Raw genomic sequence first — 22,748 nt, forward strand, 5'->3', positions numbered from 1 at the left:
AAACAAAAGGGAAGTAAAAAGTGCACCAATATATGAATACAATACAATATATGAAGACACCAACAGTGGGACAGACATATAAAGATGGAACAGAAGGGGATACACACAGCGTACAACATGCCAGAGGTCAAAGGATGCATTAACAGAGCGCCCCCCTGGGGGTAATGGGAGGAAATACATGCATTTAGTGCTCACTCTCTCACGCTCAGGTTTTACATTGTGTGTCAGTGCACCAGGTTTATTGCATCCCAGCACCCACTCAACCAACCCCATTCCACCCATTCTGCACCAATAAGCTGCACAGGTAGAAACAGAAGATGAGTTAAAATGGTCCACATCTGCTGCCATGGCTTTGTGGCATCTTCCGCCCACTGAAAGTGTATCTGAAGAATCAAATCTTGTAAAAGGAACCTTTAACCAAAAGGAGCATCTAAAGTCAACATGAAAACAAAATACATTAATCTTTGCACAATTACAAAGAAATACAAAGTTTATCTTGGTAATCTTTCATCAAAATGTAATAAGTTGCTCTGCCTCCAAGGCAACTTTTTTCAATTCCAATTTTCCAATCAAAAAATGTGTTCTCCAATATCCCATTTCACTAAGAAATGTGTCAGATTACAAAAGTAACATGGGTTTTGAATGCCATTTCATGTTGACAAACATTTTTTTTAACCTTTACATTAAAACACATGGAAGCATAAAAAAACTAATCTAAGCTAAATTATAGGAATAATTTTAAAGGAGCACATAATTTTTTCTTTGTTGATCTAGCTTGGAAGTTAGCAATAATCATGCAGAATTGTGGAAATGCCACATTCACAAGTGCATGTCACCCATTATTCATTCATTCTGAAAGTGGTCTGTGCTCAATTAAAACAATTTAATTAAATTAATAACTTCAATCACTAAGAGAAATGCAACTGAAATTGATCTTAGATTGGTATAAAAGACTTAGACCACAATGAAAATTACTATGCTTTGTAAGGAAAACTTTTGCAAAATAGATGCATTTTTACTCATGCTCTCAATACTTCTGGACCAGGTACAAGCTGAACACAATAAACTGCCATTTTTTAGCAAAGGACACATGCAAGCCGCAAGGTTTCCAACAAGCTCTGATGATTTCATGCACCGAATCATGATGCGACTCAGCAAGGGTGTATTTTTAGGCCGGAGGCTTGAATAATTCAGCCGGTCTCCTAGCGTAAATGCTGACTACCTGCAGGCGCCAGCGGCCACTGACTGTGCTGCTTTCAGTAATACACAGTGAGGGACTAGATGTGGTGGAAAGCCATGGCAGACCCCAGTGTCAATAATATTTTGTGCGTGTCAATCGCATGGGAGGAAAAAAAGTGCATTTGCTGTTGACACATGAAAAAGAAATATGAACACAGAAGAAAGAAGGGAGCGCGCAGGGTAGCCAAACGGCACGCTTGTTGCAGATCAATCAACCCACATTGATTTGTTTGTTTCACATGTAGGAAATCTCTGAAGTACATAACTGTGACATAGAGAGACCCAGATGAAAGAATAACCAAACAAAGAAGAAATAAAAAGTGTGTGTGACACCATCCCACTGAAGGGCAAGGAATCTACTAAACTAAACAACACAGGTCATTTAAAAGTTTGGGCTTTAACCGTTATAATCTTAAAAAAATATAAATTATGTTTAAAACTTCAAAGTAAGAGGGCCTTATTCATGAAAAACAAGCAGAACTAATCACAAAAATTGTGTGTACGACCATTCTTACATAAACTGATGCATTGATGTGTTATGCAGTGATTTACATAAGAATGTTTTTACAAACAATTTACACAAATTTGTTCAGCTAGTTTTTATCTTCTTTTTAAAACAATTTGTCAACATGCACAGAAAGGAATTATTCAAGAGCATAAAGCTTTGCCAACCCGTTTGGAAATACTCTCATCAAAACAACATCACCTTTGCAGTTTCCAGTCTGGCTCAAAGGTGATGCTGTTTTGCGTCATTCAGATGCATAAACAAAGGATTGAGAAACACTGCCAGAAAACCTGAAGCAGAACACCTGTCAAAAACCAGGAACCAGACAAGCGTCCAGTCTTTAACACATATCTGCTGCACACACTAACACACCATTATCATTTACTCTTGACATTTCTGGAGTCGATAAACAATATCCCAGGATTGGAAAACGAGGGTGAAGGTTACAGTGGCCATTTCAAACAGTGTGGTGTTGTATCCCGACCTCATCGAAAGCTCAAAATAGCCATTAAGTCAATCAAAATACAATATTAGACCCCCCAACCCTTCATTCAGGTCCCCAGGAAAGGAAATGGACTACATACTGGCTTGGGACGTCCTTTGGGATATTTCGTTGGTGAAGGCTCCAATGCCTTTGCTGGAGACGGCAGCCAGAGAGAAGAAGTACTCTGTATTTGCACGTAGACCCTCCACCACATATGAAGAGGTTGGGCCGAATGTTTTCTTTACCTGTTTGGCCGAAAATAATAACGTTACTGCTAATGACGTGCAACAGTGGTCCTGACAACATATCTGAGAAGATCTGTGAAGAAGGCACCTGAGATTCTTGCCCGCCCTCTCTGTAATGCAGTTCGTAACTGATGATTCCCTCTTTCTCGAAGGCAGGTTCCCATGTTAGCTCAACACTCGTGTCTGACACCTCACCAACCTGGAAGTTGGTCGGTTGTCCAGGGACTACAAATGGAGCCAGTGTTGATAGTTTAATAGACATGAAACTAAATAAACAAAGAGATTAACTGTAACTGTATATTTAGTGAATGTGGTAGAGCAAACATTTACCCAGTGGCAACTGAGTTAGAACAATAACCCAGATTAAGTAGCATACTTACATTTTAGTGACACTGGGAACAAAATACATTTATAATGACATTTACTAATCTTGCAAACTTACTTAATTTTTTTTTAATGTGGTTTAATAATATTTTTATATTTGAATTTAATAATATTGAATTGTTTGAATGCAAACATACTGATAAATATGTTGTTTTTAACGATTTTGTTTTTATAGAATTGGAAATTGTTAAAATGTTGTTTTTGACTTAACAAATTTATAAATGGAAATTTTAACCTTCAAGTAACGGTTGCTTTTCTGAACCCGAAATATTAAACCTTGATGACGTATGCGGAGACCAACACGATTTCGGAGAACGCACCCGAAAACATGTTCGGGCGTGTAACCCTCACCTTAAGACAACAATAAAAATGGAAATTTCCAAATGCTAAAACCATCTTTAGCTACATATTTTGTTATTTCTTTACTAAACCGTTAGCTCACCCAATACTAACAATGTACATTTACAATGGCAAAACTTACCTTGCTACATCGTTAGCCCACCAAACACTAAAATCAGACTTTTTCAATAGCTAAACTCACCTTGCTACATTTTTAGCCTACCAAACACAACAGTCATTTTCCATCGCTAAATTCAATTTGCTACACTATTAGTTCACCCAATTTTTTCAGTTGTTAACCTCACCTTGCTAAACCATTAGCTCAACCAATACAAACAATGTACATTTCCAATTGCAAAACTCACCTTTCTACTGCACATTGTTAGCCCACCAAACATTACAACAGACATTTTTCAAATGCTAAATTTCAATTGTTAAACATCAGCAGTAGACATTTTCAAACTCACCTTGCTATGCCATTAGCTCAAGCAATAATAACAACGTACATTTCCAATTGCGAAACTTACTTTGTTGCATCATTAGCACACCAAACATGACAAGACATTTTTCAATCACCAAGCTCACCTTGCTACATTGTTAGCCCACCGAACACTGAAAACAGACTTTATCAATCTCTTAATTCAATTTCAGATCATCTAATATTAGCAACAAATAATCTTCAATTGCGAAACTCACCTTGCTACATCTTTTGCTCACCCAACACTGAAAATAAACACTCAACATTGACAAACTAACCTCCTTGAAGCACTTTAACGTGAATGGGATCTGAGAAGGGTCCGTCTCCTACGGATGTGAAGGCCAGAACTCTGATGGTGTAGGTCTCAGTGGCAACCAGACTCTGAATGGTGGTGATCACGCTGTCCTGTACATTGTGGATGTGCCACATGCTCATGGGCTGAGATGGGTCCATGGTGTAGTAGACCCGATAACCCTTGATCTGTCCATTGGGCTCCTCGGGTTCATCCCAGCGTACCATCATGGTGTTCTGGGAGATGATACGGGCCTGGATATTGCGTGGTGGGCTGGCGGGAGCTTGCTCCCCAGTCCTAGCCTCAACCGGTTCACTGGGTGGGCCTTGGCCAATGGTGTTGTAAGCTGACACCCGGATCTCGTAATCGGTGTTCGGAGAAAGTCCTCCAATGCTGTAGCGAGTGGTGGTGATGGAGTCCACGGTCTCGAACTTGCTCTCGGGAGATTTGGCACGATACTGGATGATGTAATGGGAGACGGGCTCAGGGTTGCCACTGTCCCAGGTGATGGTGATACTGGTGGCGGTAGTTTCGGTTACAACAGGAGTACCTGGAGGTTTCGGCAAGGCTGCAGGGCAGGATAAGAAAATACCATAGATGTAAACATTCAATACTGGGACTAGACACCATTTGAAATGCTTGCTTTGGCTTAGTTTTAATTTCTTTTGACCAGAGAACCTTTGAGTGACTTTGGAGAAGTCAGTGGATTCTTACATTTGACAATGATCTGGGAATTAGCTTCGATGATGCCCAGACTGCTCATGGCCACGCAGGTGTAGTTGGCCGACTCACGGACGGCGTTTAACTCCAGAACGTTCCTACCCACTGGCATCTCATCCTCGGGTGTCAGGTCCTCAGAGTTAAGCATCCACTTGACGTAGGGCATGGGCGAGCCGACGGCGACGCAAGTGATGTTAACGCTACCCCCTGGCATGATCTCTTGCGCGGTGGGGGGCATGATGGAGAAACGTGGGGGCACGCGACGAACTGCAAAGGGCGGAGGAATGGCAACAAGAAAAAGAGAAAGAGAAAGGTAATGACACGCAGATGAAAATGAGCCTTTCTTTAGAATGTACATGAAGTTGTCTAAAGTGAGGACAACAAATTATAAAAAAAATGAGACTAAAACTTCACAAACATTTTGATTTATACAAATTAAAATAATGATAAAGTAACTAAATTAACAGAACTGTTTCACCAACAATATAGATTGACATTAAAGCAACAAGTTCATAGCAACAAGGTTCCAATGACCAATATTTGACCCATCACAGCACAATTAACTGCACAAAAATCTATTATGAGTTTCTCATCTTTTAAATTAGATTTCTGTGTGGCTTGTAACTACAGTAAACAAAATGAAAAGCATGCATTATTGTTAAAAAGCAGAAAAGTTTTACAGTGTCAACAGAAAATACTTCAAGACTATAGAATAGCATGACGAACAAAACTTTTTTGCGATTTTTTAAATCTGCCCATGCTAAAGAAACCTTACATATATACAACTGTACGCACATGTCAGTACGTACATGCACTAGTAATGGTGAGTCCCTCCAAGAGAGACTAAAGATGAGAAACCTTAATCAGATTTTTGTGTTTGAGAGTAGATCAACTAGACAAAGCCTTTTTAAGATCTGACACGCTTCCATTGATAGATGCAGCTGTCATTTTCACAGACATCATGCAGAAATAGGTAGATGTCAACCAAAGAGTAAATGAGAACAATAAAACCAGAGAGAAGAATTTGAGATAAAATGCATAGAGGAATATAACTGAAGGGTCGCTAGCATGCCCGGACATAAGACAACTGGAGAGGAAAAAAAGAGAAATATAAGAGAACAGAACGCGCAAAAGAGCAAAAAAGAGGAAGAAAGGGAAGGGTTGGGAAAAGGAACGAGGGGGGAACCCACTTCAATGCAGAGAAAGGCTTTTTATCGTCTCCAGCCAATATGACGTAATGTGACAGGATCGTATTGTCACATTGCGGTCCTGGCTAGACGTAACAAAATTTACAGTGGAAATTCTGGATTCAGTCAATAAGTAGCTGTCAGTTCAACTCTACTAACTATCACACACATCAAAAAAAAAGAAAAAGAAAATGATTATAAATTGACCAAATAAGGTCACATGACTGATACAGATGCTAGTCTACGATGATGACAGCGATGCACCTCAACTACTGAGATGCCAAACGTACACACGAGAGAAAAGATGAAGGATCTTGTTGGGGAAAATGTTGGATATGAGTTGTGGCAAAGATGGAGTTGGCCTTTTTTCATAGCCTGTCTGGCATGTTCATTCTTGGTAACCTTGCTATTTTGACATGAATCGTTGAAACTCTAAAATACAGACTCTGTTCCAAAACCTAGCAAGCTGCCTAGGCAGTTACCTTCTAAGGGAACTTTATAAATACACAAATACTCCAAAGACTCTCTCAACAACTTTTTCCAAGTCTGATGCAAATATTGGGCAAAGCAGCACAATCTTAATTAGACTGAAACATCTTGAATGAAATTATTCCATAAACTTCCTTGACCTTTTGGTGGATTATTTTACCTTTTACCAAAATTATACATGCAATTCTATCTTATCATTTAGCCAAAACTAGATATCTTCATAAAGTTGCTTATAAAGCACTGGGGGTTAGGTGTATGTTTATACATCTACTGTAGTTAGTTATCTTGCAAGGTTTTGGAATAGACTTACAATTAGAATACATATGTTACTAGAAATAAAGCAATAGCATTCAGGTTAAAGAAGTGCTACCTGTTACATGTTAAATTTAGAATTGTGCCAAACTTTATAGATTGGTTTCCCCAAGAATCGTCAAGGCAACTGCCTTAAATGACAATGAAACAGGAAGTAGTGTGGTGCTAGGTGTGTCCTAAGATGGTGGGTGGTGAGGGGGTCATGCCTCATTTACATTTTGCAAGAGGAGAAAGGGAAGACAGAGGGACAGCAATGGGTGCTGGGGCTAGCTCAGAAAAAAACAAAAACACACCCAAACTAATAATAAAAAAAAGAAAATTAACTACCCCACATAGACACAACAAGGACAGGAACATCTGGTAGAGACGGGGCGCAAGGCAGAACAAGACCTAGGCTGCAAGACAGCAGACGGGGCCCGGACAGACGGAAGGACAAAGTGGTGGACGTACATGTAGGACAGAGACAGAAGGGAAATAACACGGGGAGTGAGAGGTGGGGATTGGGGCAAAGAGGAGACTGTAACCCTGGGCCAAATGGAGTAAAAGAATGTTGGTTTGACTTCTCACACAATGGGGCTTGAAATACAGGAATAACCTCTCACCATCGCCTCGGACAACAGCAGCCAAAGAGCATAAAGTCTTGAATTTGTAATTTACACACTATCGAAAGTTCAGTGGGTTTAAATCTAACTTGAATGTTGGCGGTAAAATTTATATTTTAAAAACCTTTTGAAAATAAACATTACTAAGTACTTTTAAATTTAGAAGTACAGTTATAGTCAAGGCAAGAGGCTCTAGCGTTACATTCTAAATTCTGTATCTATACCTTACAGCAGTTATTAAACATGAATATATTCAGTTTCAGAGAGCCAGTGTGATGGATGACCTCGGTTGGTGTCCAGTGAGTGAAAATCACATTATAACTCTATCCATTTTATAATCACTGTGTAAAACAAGATCAAGTTAACTTTATATCATTAGTTTATAAATGTATAATATTTATAATAATATTTAACAGTGTGTTAATATATTTTATAATAAATGTATCTATTTTTATACTGATTTTTAAAACGAATTTAAGTTAGTAATTTATTTGTAGGAAATTTCCAGGTTCAATTGAAGTCAAGCTCTATCCATAGCATTTGGAGGCATAATGATGACTTCCATAAAAAAACTTAAAGAAAAAAATATATTTTAAATTAAAAATAATATATTTTTTTTAATTAAACATAAGTTTTATTATTATTTTTAAAAACGTGGCTAAAATGGTGTGCCTTTAAATTATTTTCTGTGGTAATCAACATTACGCCACAAGTGCAACAGAGCTTCATTTGCACTGAACCTGGATAATTATGGAAAAATACTTTTTTTTGAAAACAAAAACAACATTAAAATAAACAATGACATACTGAAACGACCCCCACTCCCATATAAATGCATACTGAACAAATGTTCAACAAAAGTGAAAGGGCAGCCCAGAAATCACAACGTGCATGCATGACTGTGATTGCAGGAATGACGTCAAAAGAACGGCACCAAACTATCAACCAGGTCTACAGCTACAGTCAACATATATTTGAGGCATGCAACCTTCCCAAGTGCAACATTTTAGGGAATCCACACAAAAATGTTGAAATTGGTGAATTCGACACAGCACACAGATAATCGCAGTGCAGGTGTGTTTTAACAATGATGGAACACAGTGCAACGTGACAATGACAAGACGAGTGTGATTCTTCTAGTATAGATTAATGATGGAAAGGCCCAGACGTAATTTACTGATGCTTTTACATTTCCTGCACTGATTTTAGGGAAATAAATATGGTAAATATGTTAAATAAGCCAATTTATTAAATAAACAAACATGCTATATGAGTTCTGCTGGCACATATTGCGTATGGGCCTGAAAATGGGCGATGCAACATTTGGCCGTTCTTTAATCAAGTCTGCAAGAAGCTAAAAACTGAAGTTCATTTTCCTATTTGCTAAGGTAGTTGAGCGAATGAGGGCTGCAACCTTTCACCTTGTAAATTATTTATCCTATTGTTGCGTGCTCAATCTGCTCTTGAACTTTCCCGATTATACTCAAAACTCAGACTCATGGGGAGTCATTTTCGAAACGGGACAACCATTTGAAATGGCCTCGAGGAGACTAGCAACTTCAAAGTCACAGTCAACAAAGCATCGCGTTCAAATAAACTGCGGCAAAAGGGGGAATCATAAGCGGGTCTAATGTTTTCAGATGCATGTCGACAGTTATGGCTGCCGCTATCGATGCATCCATCGGCCTTTGAAATGCCATTGCATGAAGCCATTCTGGGCTTTATCTAAGTCCTGACACATGGCCCTATAGCTCAAATCCTGATGTTTGATGTGCGATGGTGCTTTTCACTGTGATATTCAGAGGAATATAGTCCAATTGGACGGACATGCTCCTCATTCACTACGACCAGGAGCCCAGCAGGCTGAGAGCGATCTCTTTGAGGTCCAGAGACGAAATCCCATTTCAAGCCCAATGTGGAGAGAAAGACAACTCAAGAGGTCTTAAAACGGACAGAGAAAGACAAAATAAAAAGGCCAAAGAGTGCCTCACTCCTTGAGCTTCCTGACTAGGAAGAATCGAAGTTGGACATTCGTGGCCAGTCTGTCCAGCCCCAAAATGAAGGTAGGAAGGGAAGCCAAAATAATGTGCAGCCTTTAATGTCACCTTGAAGCTGAGATTACACCCTGTTTGATGTCCAAAACCTGCAATAATCCATTTTGCATTTAGCGAGGCCATTTGTATGCAGACGGCAGGGGTTGTCCGTATTATAACACACACACACACACCTCTGCCACTGCAATGCAAAGCAGCCTCAGTTGGGGTTTGGACTACTTCTAGTAATGAAAAATGGAGCATTTGTAAAACACTACCTCCTGATTGTCTGGTCAATGCATGAGTAGTGTTTAGTGCAAATCTGAGGCTGAACTTCATTTTAGATTTGGCAAAAAAACCCTGCCCTTTTACCACACTTATTTGTTTAATTTAAGTTAGCCTTCGTTCTGACAAGTAAAGGGTGTGATCTAGCTTGCATTTCTATTTGTACACCAAAACAGCATGCAAGGACATGCAACACAACCCAAAGTGGTGGCTGTGGGGTTCACATGCATCTACATGCGCATGCACCGAACATCCTCATAGCATTTAGCATGGCATTCGGTACAGCTCAGTCTTCCCGCATCTCGGAGTGGATCTGTGAGGTCTCGCATTCCTCGTCTTGGGGACTAATTACTATTAATAATGCCCTGGAAACATTCTGGGATCTTGAATCCTTAACATTTTGGCATTATGTGGAGTTGAATGGAGGAACAGTTGAGAGCTTCATTGTCAGCCGGCAACAATGAAAGATTAGGGACTTCATTGGAACAAGAAGAATCGTAATTTCGGTTATTAATTCAGCGTGAAAAGAAGAAAACTAGATAAGTCTAGGCTCAGAGGAGGATTTTGCCATATGGAGGCAATTAACTTCCACGCCTGAGGTAGACAGCTAACAAGAAAATCTAGTCAAAAATATTGAGAGAATTGTGAGTGGCTAGCCATTAAAGCTGCAAACGGAATCACATTTTTTTTTGCAGCACAACATTAGCTCACAAAAACTGTGTATTTGGGAGTTGTTGTTTTTGTTTTGTTTTTTAAAGAAAATTGCTCAAAACAAGAACCAACAATTCTGATTGGTTTTGCTAGTGGCTAACACACTCTAGCTTGCTAATATTCACAATGAAAATGTAACATTTCCACAGAAAATGTTTTGCTAGTCTCATTTTCAAGCTAAAGCACGTTAGCCACTAGCACTGCTACAACATTTCTTTTTGATTTTTTTGATTTTGCTAACTGTTCAGTCCGATTAACGTGCGGCTAGGGAAAGCTAATGCGTTCATTTTGTTACACTATCTACATGCTAGGCAGCAGTAACAAGCTATCAGGGTAAAGGGGGCACAGATATCACAGTGGGAGCAGCCGGATATAAAAAATAAAGCTCTGTCAATAAATGCCAGACCCTGAGAGACAGAATAGCGGCAAAGCACACTTCATTATTTATACCCTCAATTCATGTGGCGTCGCCCCCCTCCCAACAACACAGTGTCTGTAAAAACTGAATAATTCAGAGAGCCATTTAGTCTAAGACATCTCGAGATATCCGGCAACACGTTAGCATTAGCCAAGTGAAGCAGAGGCTCTTGTTCTATGTCATTATCCCTGACAGACAGACAAACAGCCATCTGAACCTTCACTACACTGGGGAGAGCGATGAGATATCAGCCATCCGCATGATTGGACAAACTTGTCTGACTAAATGCAAGCTTTCTGCCTGATTCATCATTGTACAGCTACAAAAAAAAAAAAAAAAGAATTGCAACCACTAAAAAAATATTTTACAGGGATGTTAACCACATCCAGTGACAAGATATTTAATCCTATCTGCAACACGTGACCATAAGTGTAGGTACAATATAAAAAATATTAAAAGTTACTTGAGACACTTTTTTTTTTTTTTACTGTAATTATACTTCTTTTAAATGTGAATTTGTTTACTTATTTTATTTTTATTAACTTTTTTTTTTTTTTTTTGGAAAATTGTCTTTTCCAGTTAAGCGTACATCTAATCAAATTTTGTATGTTTTATGCTTTAAAAAAATTCCAAAAGGCACCAAGAAAAAAAAACTATGCTATTTAGAAAAAAAAGAGAGATTTAAACTTACACATTTAAATTTAAAACTTAGTTAAATTAAACTTTAAGATATAAACTTAAACTAATAAGAATTAGTTTTTGTTTTAATTGGGTAAGAAAAACTAATTTTAAGTTTTTTATTTATGTTATTTATATTTATTTTTTGTTTTAATTTGTTTATATATATTTTTGCTTTGTGTGTATATACTATGGAAGAAAGAAAAAATAAATTTATTTTATTTTAAATTTAAATTAAATTGAATTGTTTTGTTTTTTTTTTATTTTACTTTAAAAAATACCAATTGGATAAGAAAAAAAAAAAAAAAAAAATTAATTTTAAATTTAAGACATCTCAATTTTTATCTAATACAGAATTCTGAACGTACACAGTTTTGGTTCTCAAGTAAATTTATCTTGTTTTATGTATGCTTAGATACTTTATACTTCTGAAAATCTCCCAAAAACACTGTGGACGATCACAAAAATGGTAAATATTAGTGGTTGCTACAGCTCTGCATGCAACCAACAGGTAAAGCTAAATTACCTACAAGCCAAAGGCAGATGGGACTTTGATATGCATATGAAACAGGTGTGCAATAACTGCACTCAGCTGCATTAGCAAAGGATTAGCATCGAGAGACTCACAAACAAAGCATCAGCTTTTTGTTCTGGTCCAATTTGGGGGTTTTAATACGGCACGTTGCGGTAATATAAGAAGTGCTTCAGATGTACGCTGGCAACGATGACTCGAGCGGATGATAAATCCTGATTTGATTGAGCCTGCGGACTGCTAAAGGGCAAGAGGCAGTCAGTCATCACGAGGAAATATCGCTAGTTTGTTGTGGCTGTGTAATAAAGCCTGTTTTCTGGTGGGGTGGGGGGCGCGCATGAAGTACAGAGATCATTATATCTGCCAATGATCCATGTGGCACAAAAAACTAATTAGCAGAAGTGAATTTGCAAGCTTTTGTGTGCAAGAACGGCTTTGTAATTGAGAAGATGGTGGGAAAACTGTCTGTAGAAATGGCCTACAAGAGACGACAGTGCACAGAAACACAAACCACATCTAACAAACCAGAAACTAGAACAGAAAGGGAGTCAAAAATGAACAAAACTAAGGGTGCACATCACACGAACACCACAACACAAGGAATGGACTAAATGAGTCACCAACAAAGGCTCAAACTGTTGTTTTGGACAAAAACAAAGAAAATAATAAACCTCATGAAAACACAGGAATGCAATAAAGCACGACAGTCAAAGGAATTGCGTCTCGAGGCATGCAAGCGCAGTTACATTCTCCCATCATGCATCAGGCCGTGGTTTACTTTCAAATGCAACATTTCCATGACAGCATAAGCATTTTCTTCGGGCAAAAGCAATACTGAAGGATGCAAACGAGAAAAGGCCCCACAATGCAAACTTAAACGTAAAAAGGAAAACAAACCCGAATTAACGGGTTAGTTACTACTAGTTTATGCAATTAAATCAAATCTCTCAGAATTTAAGTTATTTAGCAGCTTAATTTTAAATTCCGTAACTGCCAATGATCCTTCCAATAGATCAGTCAAGGTTAAGGTTTTAATACATGTTGATTTTGCGTTTTTAATGTGGATTAAAAAAAGTGAAAAAAGAAAAAACACACCAACCTTCTCGAAGCTCTGAGGGATGTAAAGGGGTTGATGCAGAACACAATGACATGAGGAGAAGAGAAAAATAGGGGAAACACAGAGAGAGTAAAAAAGGCCACCTCAAGGCTTTTAGCTGCTACATTTCTCTGACTGATGTCGCCTGATTATTTCTTGCGTGACACGCGACATGTCTGCCGCGTTAACCTGCTTTGACCCAGACAGTTTGTTTCACTCCAGTGGTTGCGTTCGCCCACTGGAGTCAATTCAAGCATGTTATAACAATGCAAAATTACAAGGTCGTAAGCCACCTGAAGAACTGCCGCTGCGGCTTTAATTACAGAAACAAAACAAAGACAGAAACAGAAATCAATGAAACAACCCAACGTTCAAACAAACCAAACCGACCATACAAATAAAAACCACTTAATTAGCATTAAAGTTAGCAGCTACAATCAAAACAACCGATTCTAAAAGCATTGCGCGATTATGCGACACGTAAATGCAGTTTTGCTTGTATAAATGGGTGGGTTGTTTCCTCCATCGTAGCTGCTAGTTTCAAGTGCCGTTAACTCTAGAACAGAAAACATTTGATTGTACTCAATGATTAAGCTTTGAAAACAAAACAAAAGGAGACGGGATACTGTCTTAATGCAGTATGCGCATAATCAGGGAGAAATTAGCATACCTATGTTGAATTAATTATCGCTGCAGTAATTTGAATGGATTTCGGAAATCTCCAGTCGGCCAATTACTGAAATGTCACTAGACATCAGATCAAATGTTACTGAACATCTAACACTGTTTAAGGTCTTCCAAAATTGAATGACTAAAATATTTCAAAACAGAGTAAAATAGCAATAATCCACATAAAGTCATAGTTTTACTCTGACTTTACCATGGTTAAGAGATAAGACAAAATACCCTTACCGTGGTAATGCCACTGCAAAAGTAAGGCCTCTTGTGGGTTATTTCTTTAATAAACAGGTGATAACTAATAGAACACACCAATAGTCAATCATTTATCATTTATGCTAATCACAATAAAATATTGTTTTTTATAGCGGCAGCTATGCATTTTATCATTTGTAAATTAATTAATAAATAAATGGATTGTTCACCTGAAAACTATCATTCTGTTATCATTTACTCACCCTAAAGTCGATCCAAACCTTTATTTGTTCTTCTGTAGAACACAAAAGAAGATATTTTTTGTCCTTTCAATGAAAGTAAATAAATAAAGTCTAATGCTGAAATATCATCACCTGTATTCTACTGAAGAATGAAATTCAGATAGGTTTGGGTCGACATGAGTAAATGACAGAATTTTCATTAAAACTGTACCCGTCGTTTTGAGATGGAGCGTCTGCATCTTTTCTAGTGGGAGAACAATAATAACTATAATAACGAAAAGACAACTCTCTGACCCATTTTATAATGGCCAGTGAATAATTTACCCAGAACAAAGTTATTTGGTACACAGCGGGTGAAACCCATCACATACGCTGTCTTTTTAAATATGCATTAAATAAATAATACATGCGCAAAATGCATCTGCCTCGATTTATTAAAGTCATCAACCTGGAGATTCAACTCCTCTTAATGTTAGCATCAAGAGTCGTCTGTGCTAATGCAATGCCTTAAAACAGTCTCAGATGGTTCATTATGATAATAACCAATGAACCAAGACAGAATGTTAATTATTTAGATTTAGCAATTACTTGTTAGCATGTTACATTTTGAATGTATACACTTGTGATTAGCAACATGCATATTGTTCACCTTGCAACAATTTACCTTTTTACCTTTGTGGATGGAATCATATTAGCATTTTGATTGGTTTAGAGCATTGGCCAATCAAAATCAATACTTACTATCATCCTCTTCAACCTGAAAACTTGATTAGACAACATACCTGTACAACCCAACTTTCCACCCGTCAAACAGAAGACTGAAAACTACCCATTAAGTATTGAAATTGTGCCTATTTTGTTACTGCAATATGTACTCAAGTGTAAAGACTCTTATTAGTTTATATACAACAGGTCATGTGACCAGTCGTGCATCTCTAATTGGTTGTTTTCGATGGGCTCCAAAGCCAGGTTGCTCCCTACCTCTCACATACAGGTTGGCAGAGGAAGAGTATCGGACGCCTTCCACATTAGACGCCACACACTCGTACTTCCCCTGGTCGGTTTCCTCAGTGTTTTCTATCTGCAGAGCACCTGGGAGAGCAAAAAAAAATACACCCCAAAGAAAGGGATGAAAGACAGAAAGAGGGAAAAGACGGCAAACTATTAAAGGTTTGAAAGTAACAAGACTGTCAGAAACCATTTTATTTTGTATGTTTGGTGTGGCATCGTATCCTCATAAATTGCTCAAAGGCCTTTTCTGTTTGAAAGCCAACTTCGGCTTTTAATGCTAATTCACTGTGTTGAATCTGAGAAGTTCCACACTCAAGGCAAGAAAAATTAGACTGATCTAAATGTGTCTGAATGCATCCCATCAAACGCAAATGAAACAGAACTAGCAGCAATGTTGTGGTGTTTGCAGGAGTGCTGTATCGCATCAATCAGTGTGCCGGGAAGTATCAGGGTGTGGAGTCGAAGGAGATAAACCACTCTCGTTCCCAATGGGAGGAAAGCTGGTGAGGGTCAACAGTGAGCTGTAATGTCGAAATGTGCTGCACAGGGCTGAAGCTTAGCACAACACTTAAATCCCAGGTCATGAATTATTTTTGTTGGTCCCCCAAGAGCTGTAGTAATACTCGGGATACTTCTGCAGGAGTGAGGATGATACATGATAAACACTAGATATTCCTCCATGTAAGGCCCCAGGGTTGGGTTGTAACCAAGGTCACTGTCATGGATGCCGAAACACATGCAGTTAGGCTCCACTTAGCATGCAAATTCTTATTCAAAGTAACGTAGGGTGCAACTTGAGCAGGAATAACCTGAAGACATACTAAAGGTCTTACTCATGGTAAGGACTAGGGTTAGGGGCTAAAGGCCTTAAGGGTTTGGGTTCAATGAGAAGCATGAGAAAGTCAGCCCCTCCTGCATTTTTAGCTGTGCTTTTGGGGGCTGTCAAGTATGATTTTTGTTTTGTTTTTGCCACCAAAATGCTGTAGTTACCAACAGTGGCAAATTTTTTGAGGCTAAATCACCGAAACCAACCCTTTAGTTCAAACTTCATAAAAGGTATTTTGACTGCCTGTGAAAATATTTTATTTTACTATATGTGATAATTTGTTTTAAGGGCTCTTAACATAGGTGGTTTGATTCGCTGAGTAGCTTCAGTTAGCCACGAATGCATTTGTCGCCGTACTTTTGAAGGCCGTCGATAAGAAAGTATGATTTTTGCAAACCAAAATACTGTTGTTACCAACGGGGACTAATTTTCTGAGGCTAAATCACTAAACCCAGCCATCCTAGTTCAAACTCCATAAGAGTTATTCTGACTGCCTCTGAAAACATTTTAGGCAAGCAACATTTTCATTATATTGTACAAAATGTGATCAATTGTTTTGAGGGCTCTTAACAGCATTAAACGCACTTTCCTGTGGTTTCCAGTCTGCTGCTGATGCATTTGCAACTACAGGGTTCCCTTGAAGCAAAGGTGGCAGAATTTAGGCCTAAATGTAGCACTGGAGCAACTGCGATTGAGATGACTAGGAATGTTAACGGCTTTCCTCTGGAGCCAAGAACCTTTCTGTTACCACTGGTGCTTTACCCACCCCAACTCTTCTTTATCTGTCTTCAAGTACTCTACCACTGCTTTTTGACAGGTAGCATCAATGCGGTCCACACTCCCTAAGAGACGTTCATTCTGGTTGAACGAAGACGTCAACCTTCGGCTACCGCTACATGCGGCGGCGGGACATCAACAGCAGGGACTCACGCTGTGGTTTAAGCACACAGTCTGCATCCTGTGGAACAATCTGAGTGCCAATGAGATTCTGGCTTCTGGGTCGATGACTCACACCTGCTCGCGGCGGATCAACAGCATGATGGGATCAGGGAGTTTAGAGGCGTGGCAGGGAGAGACAAAAATGGAAGGTAGTTTCTAAAGTGTGTGTGTTGGTACACAGATCTTTTGATGTGCACATTGGTGCAGCAGGCAGCCGGGCGACAGCAGGTGGGCTTGGAGAGCATTCTAAAGTCTCCTCAGGTGCACAGCTGAAAGGGAACCGCTCGCGTGCAACCTGTGCTACGTGACGCCGACAGAAAATCTGGTGGAAATCTACACTGGGCGTGCGGCCTCCTTCTCCCGTCAATTCTGGAGCCTCGGACTGCAGAAAACAGGCAGGAATTTTAATGTTACTGGAGCAGGGGCTGATAAATAAACCATGCCACAGTGGTGTGCCAAGCTCTCGGGGAGCTCTGAATTCTCCACGTCTTTCTTTCTTGCCTTCGTCGGGGTTGTAACTCTTGTGATGCCGTTTTCTATGAACAGCTAGCTAATGATTGAGGAATGCCATTGAGGAAATCTTAGCGAGGAACATAGCATATCCAAATTCATTAAATTCAAATTAATTCCCAGCGGCTCCAAAGCAAGCAAATTTTCTCAGGCCTCCTTCCTGCCTCAACTGGACTATTTTGGGTACTCCTGCTTGCTATTCAACCGATTGACGATTCCCCACTGACTTCATTACATATTTGCAGCTGTGTTTCGCCCCCCTTCCCTGTTTCCGCTTGGGTTCGGATAAGATCACTGAGGGAGGGAGGGAATGACACTGTTCCTACTTTAGCAGTCTTTCTCAAATCTATCAATCTCTTTGTCTTTACTTCTCATTGCTACAGTGAGGAAAAGTTAACATAAACCTTTTTAAGGTGTCTACATTCTCTGTTACTTTCCTAGACTTATTGTGCACCCCATTTTGTGCTTTTCTCCCAAACAGTCACTAGCTAACCAAGCAAGAGGGGTATTTAACAACAACAACAACAACAACAAAACCATTCCCTGACTACATGTCGGAAACTGAACAAAATGTCTTTGATCCCTCTCACTCTTCCCTCAAATCTCCCTTTCGCTCAGCCCGAGAATGTTTTCAATTATTATCTGTTACGTATAATTACATTTTGAATTTCCATTATCCATCCTGCCCGTGGTGTCTTTGAGGCTGCTGGTGTAGCCTTCCATTAGCGGGACCGCTAGCGCTCAAAGAGTCATAACGCCGCACAATACCCTTTATGATAAAAGGCAAGTGGAAGTCATTTTCTGAATATCTGTGCCAAGACACAACCAGCTAACTGACATGAGCCCTGTAACTATGAATTATTATCTGAAGCCGAACAATAACGAACACATTAACAGATTCAAATGCCTTCTGAGTGTACTAGCTGACTGACAATCAGGCCGATTTGGGGGTTGGGGGGGGAGGGGGGTGTAAATTTATAGAATTTGGTGGAGTTGGTTGGTGGAGCCAAATTAGTACAAACATACAAGTATTTAATGAACAAACATTTCACAAGCTCTACAGGCCTACTGATGGACTTCTGCTGATCACGCTTTGCTGGCAAACCCAACTAGTCATGGACTGCAGAAAGTTCTTTTTGGGAATTCTGCACTGCTTCGGTGTCAATAAAACCCATGTCCTTTAAACTGGCCATTAAGTGTTTTTGTCACGAACAGCTGGAGTTGGCGTGTGCTTGTGACTGATGGACACAGGGTAACCGCTGACCTGTGACCAGTTCGGGGTTTAGCGATAACCTCGAGAGATGAAGTCTTGTCATCTCTCGTCATCCATCCAACCCCGGTTCATGGGGGAAAACAGGATGGCCTGTCTGTTAAGTGGAGGCCTTGTCAGGAGGCAGCTCTGCTGGGGCATGGAGCATGGCAGCCAGGTGTGGAGTCGAGGGGAGCTGTGAACCGTGACCAGCGCTACCATGCAGCTGTCTATTAGAGCCGTGTGCATGTGACGGCTCTCGGCATGCTTGATTAGGCTCAGTAACAGCTCTCAACCAACAGGAACCTGACCATCTTCAGCACACACACACTTTTTTCTGCACCTAGAGTCCCATTTGTGTAATTCAATTAGTGGGCAATGCCTGGGCATGGTTGATTTGTTTGTGGAATGAACCACATTCTTGTTTTTTTTTTCCTAAAATGGGTGGAACTGATTAGGAGGGAGAGGCGAAGACTTGTGATGCTTGCAGGATTTAGTATGCATACTGTTTTTGCTTAGAATATCGAAATGACTGCTAGATTTGCACAGCACAATGTATTTTTTTATTAATCCATCATAAGTTAATAAAATCTCCAATGAAACTGAATTAAAGATGTCCAAATAACAATTTTTATTTCAGAGATAATAACTATATCTCGTTTAAAGTGCCCCTATTATGCCTTTTCGACTATTACCTTCCATGCAGTGTGTCATGTAGCTGTATGTAAAAATAAACTATCTGCAAAGTTGTGATGCTGACAGTGTGAACGATAGATAAAGTTATTATATGTTAAAAAAAAAAAAAAAAGAGTCCACTCGCAATCACCGAAACGAGTCGTCAGGAATTTGAATCTTATTCTGTTATGGCTCTATGTCACAAAGTAACACATTTGCATAATGTCCGCACATGTTTTAGGTCGCCAACTTGCCTGCCCACAAACAGTAAAATTTCTATGTGGTTAACATCATTTCGAGAAGACGCTGTATCCTACGCTGTGAGAGTAAATTTGTTTGATCACATCTCATAATTACCCCAAACTTGTCAACACTTGACACTTACCACTGAGAAATGTTCTGCTCCAGTCGTGCTTGTGAATCAGTCTCTTAACAATCAACCGTTCACTTCAACTGTTTCATACAATCTTTTCTATGTATTGACAATTCTCCAGGGGTGTCAAGGCAATTGGCGTTTCGTTTCCGAAATGCGCTGTACACGGTAGACCAATCCAGAGCCGTAGAGAGATCTCACTACGGCTCTGGACCAATCACAAAATACTGTGTTAGGTAAAATTAAATATATTTTCTGAGAAAACTAACATGTTTTTTGACCTTGCATGCATGTAAACCTGTTTTAGAAGACTCATAAAACAATATTAGCAACCTTAAAAATGGCATAATAGGGGCACTAACTTTTGTCCAGTTAAAATATCTAAAAATACCCAAAAACAACTTACTTCAGAAACAACACTGCATAAAACATTAAGGTTTGTTTTTAGAAATGTAATATACAAGATGGATACAAGCAAGATATAATTTATGAAAAAAAGCCTAAATATCTAATGCAGTGTTGCTTCAAGTATTTTTTATCTTGTTTTATGTATTATTATTATTATTATTAACTGGAAATCAAATAAAATTCTTTAAAAAAGATACTTAATGTATTTTTGAAATGCCACCACCAACATACTGCAGTACTTTACTTTATATTTTACTGTTTAAACTAAATCTGAAAGCATATGGTGTATAATATATGCAAAAAAGAGTATGTGAAAAAATGTGCAAAAAATGGGACTTTTGCTTTAAAAAGCTGGTGTGCAATGACTGTCGGACGAGTGTGTTTGTGTACTGACACACACCAAGGTCATTAAATGTGAGAGCATCATCACGGGGGCGATACGTAGTGCAATTGTTGTCAGCTTCCATCTGTTGGCTTGTAGCGCTTGCATAAAGACACCAATGATGCGAGCACACGTCGTACGGGCCGCACTGACTGTCATTTAGAGGTGCACAGGTCAAAACTCAAACAGACCGAACTGGCATGAGTTAAGATAACGTTTACGTGACGCATGCAAACACACAACTAAGTCACTAACCAATCAGTGCACGTGCTGTAATTTATCTTGGCTTAGGAGCCTGAAAGCATGGTGTAACTGTCCTGCTCCGGCACATTTAGTCCAGACTGGGGCTGAGTTTGGTTTGGATGAGCTGGAGGTGTGTTCTGTATTGGTTAACTATTATGCAATTGTTGAGTTGTTGGTTTATTTGTGTTTTTCGGTTTAGGGAAAATGATTAATATGCTGGTTTTTGCATTATAAATATGCTTGTTGGAGTGTGTAATCTATGAAAGAGCTTTTATGTTTGATAGTTTACTAGCTGTAGCCAAAAAATGCACTCACATCAATCCATTCGTCCATTCGTCCATCCATCCATCCATCCATCCATCTATCTATCATGTTTATACATTTATTAATCTATCCATCCATCTCTATCTACCTATCCATCGATCCATCCATCCATCCATCCATCTGTTCGTCTGTCCGTCTGTCCATCCATCCATCTACTTATCCATCCAACATCCATCCGTCCGTCTATCCGTCCGTCCATCCGTCCATCCATCCATCTGTCTTTCCATCCGTCTGTCTGTCCATCCATCCATCCATCCATCCATCTACTTTTTGTTCAAACCATCCATTTATCCATCTATATTTTTTCCATCCCGTCCGTCCATCCATCTATCTATCCATCTGTCTGTCCGTCCGTCCATCCATCCATCTGTCTGTCTGTCTGTCCATCCATCAGTCCATCCATCCATCCACCCAATCATCCATCCATCCATCCATCCATCCATCTACCAATCCAGCCATCTATCTACCAGTCTGTCCATCCACCCATCCGCTCATCCATCATCCATCCATCCATCGCTGTCTGTCTGTCCATCCATCCATCTATCCATCTATCCATCAATCTATCTATCCGTCTGTCTGTCCGTTCATTCATTCATCCATCCATCCATTCATTCTTTTTTTCTGTCCATGCATCCATCAATCTATCCGTCTGTCCATCCGTCCGTCCATCCATCCATCCATCCATCCATCAATCTATCCGTCTGTCCATCCCTCCGTCCATCCATCTATCTACCTATCCATCCAACCATCCATCCATCCATCTATCTGTCTGTCTGTCCGTCCGTCCATCCGTCCATCTATCTATCTATCCATCCATCCATCCATGCATCCATTTTTTACAAAAAAATTGAAAATTTGGCTCATTAACAATTATGTCTGCCAACATTAAAAGCCGAGCCTATTGAGCTGTATTATATATTTGATATACTATAACCTTTTTGAAAATGTGTTTTTTGTGTGTCTGATTATTGTAACAGGTACAATGTACCTTAAGTTATTTTACAGTGTCATTTATATTGTAGTCAATTTGCCATAGACTTGTAAATGTATATTTTTTTTGTTCGTATTTGAATGCTTTTTTTTACATCTTGGCCAGGGGACTACAGATGAAAAATAGCCTTTTGGCTAATTCTGGCTTTTTTAACCATGTTTGTTCATTGTGTTTTTATGAAATTGCACTGTCCCCTTTTAAATAAACCATTAAATCAAATCAAATCAAATCCATCCATCCATCCATCCATCTGTCCATCCATCCACCCATCCATCCATTTGTCCGTCCATCCATCCATCCATCCATCCATCCATCCATCCATCCATCCATCCATCCATCAATATTATTATAATCTTTCTATATTATATTTTATTTTGATTTAATGTAGTTTTTTAGTTATATATATATATATAGTAGTTTGTGTTTTATCTATATATATATTGTTTTTGCACTGCATATTGAATTGTGAAACATCGCAATGTTTATGATATTGCAAACTAAATAATTTAAACGAATGTAAACAATCATTAGCAATTTAGGCACCTGTAAACATACAAAATTGACCAACATCTGAACAAAAAAAATAAATAAATGACAAAATAATTTAAAGCAGTGCAAAATTGTTATTACAGTTTAAGTGCAGCTGTTAACCCTTCGTTTACCCCAGATATGA

General features: G+C 39.1%; 1 protein-coding gene across 1 annotated transcript in view; it reads right to left on the minus strand.

The window, feature by feature from the left end:
* The window catches only part of LOC109080143 (receptor-type tyrosine-protein phosphatase S-like), a 135,579-nt gene that overhangs the window by 35,284 nt on the left and 77,547 nt on the right, over window positions 1-22,748 (minus strand). Inside the window, exons 8-13 of the mRNA XM_042712281.1 lie at window positions 15,126-15,236; window positions 13,033-13,044; window positions 4,681-4,953; window positions 3,953-4,534; window positions 2,562-2,698; window positions 2,329-2,473 (exon numbers count right to left, since the gene is read on the minus strand). Coding sequence (XP_042568215.1) covers window positions 2,329-2,473; window positions 2,562-2,698; window positions 3,953-4,534; window positions 4,681-4,953; window positions 13,033-13,044; window positions 15,126-15,236 — 1,260 coding nt within the window. The remainder of the gene's footprint in view (window positions 1-2,328; window positions 2,474-2,561; window positions 2,699-3,952; window positions 4,535-4,680; window positions 4,954-13,032; window positions 13,045-15,125; window positions 15,237-22,748) is intronic.

This window comes from Cyprinus carpio, chromosome A22 (assembly GCF_018340385.1).
Source record: "Cyprinus carpio isolate SPL01 chromosome A22, ASM1834038v1, whole genome shotgun sequence".
NCBI lineage: Eukaryota > Metazoa > Chordata > Actinopteri > Cypriniformes > Cyprinidae > Cyprinus > Cyprinus carpio.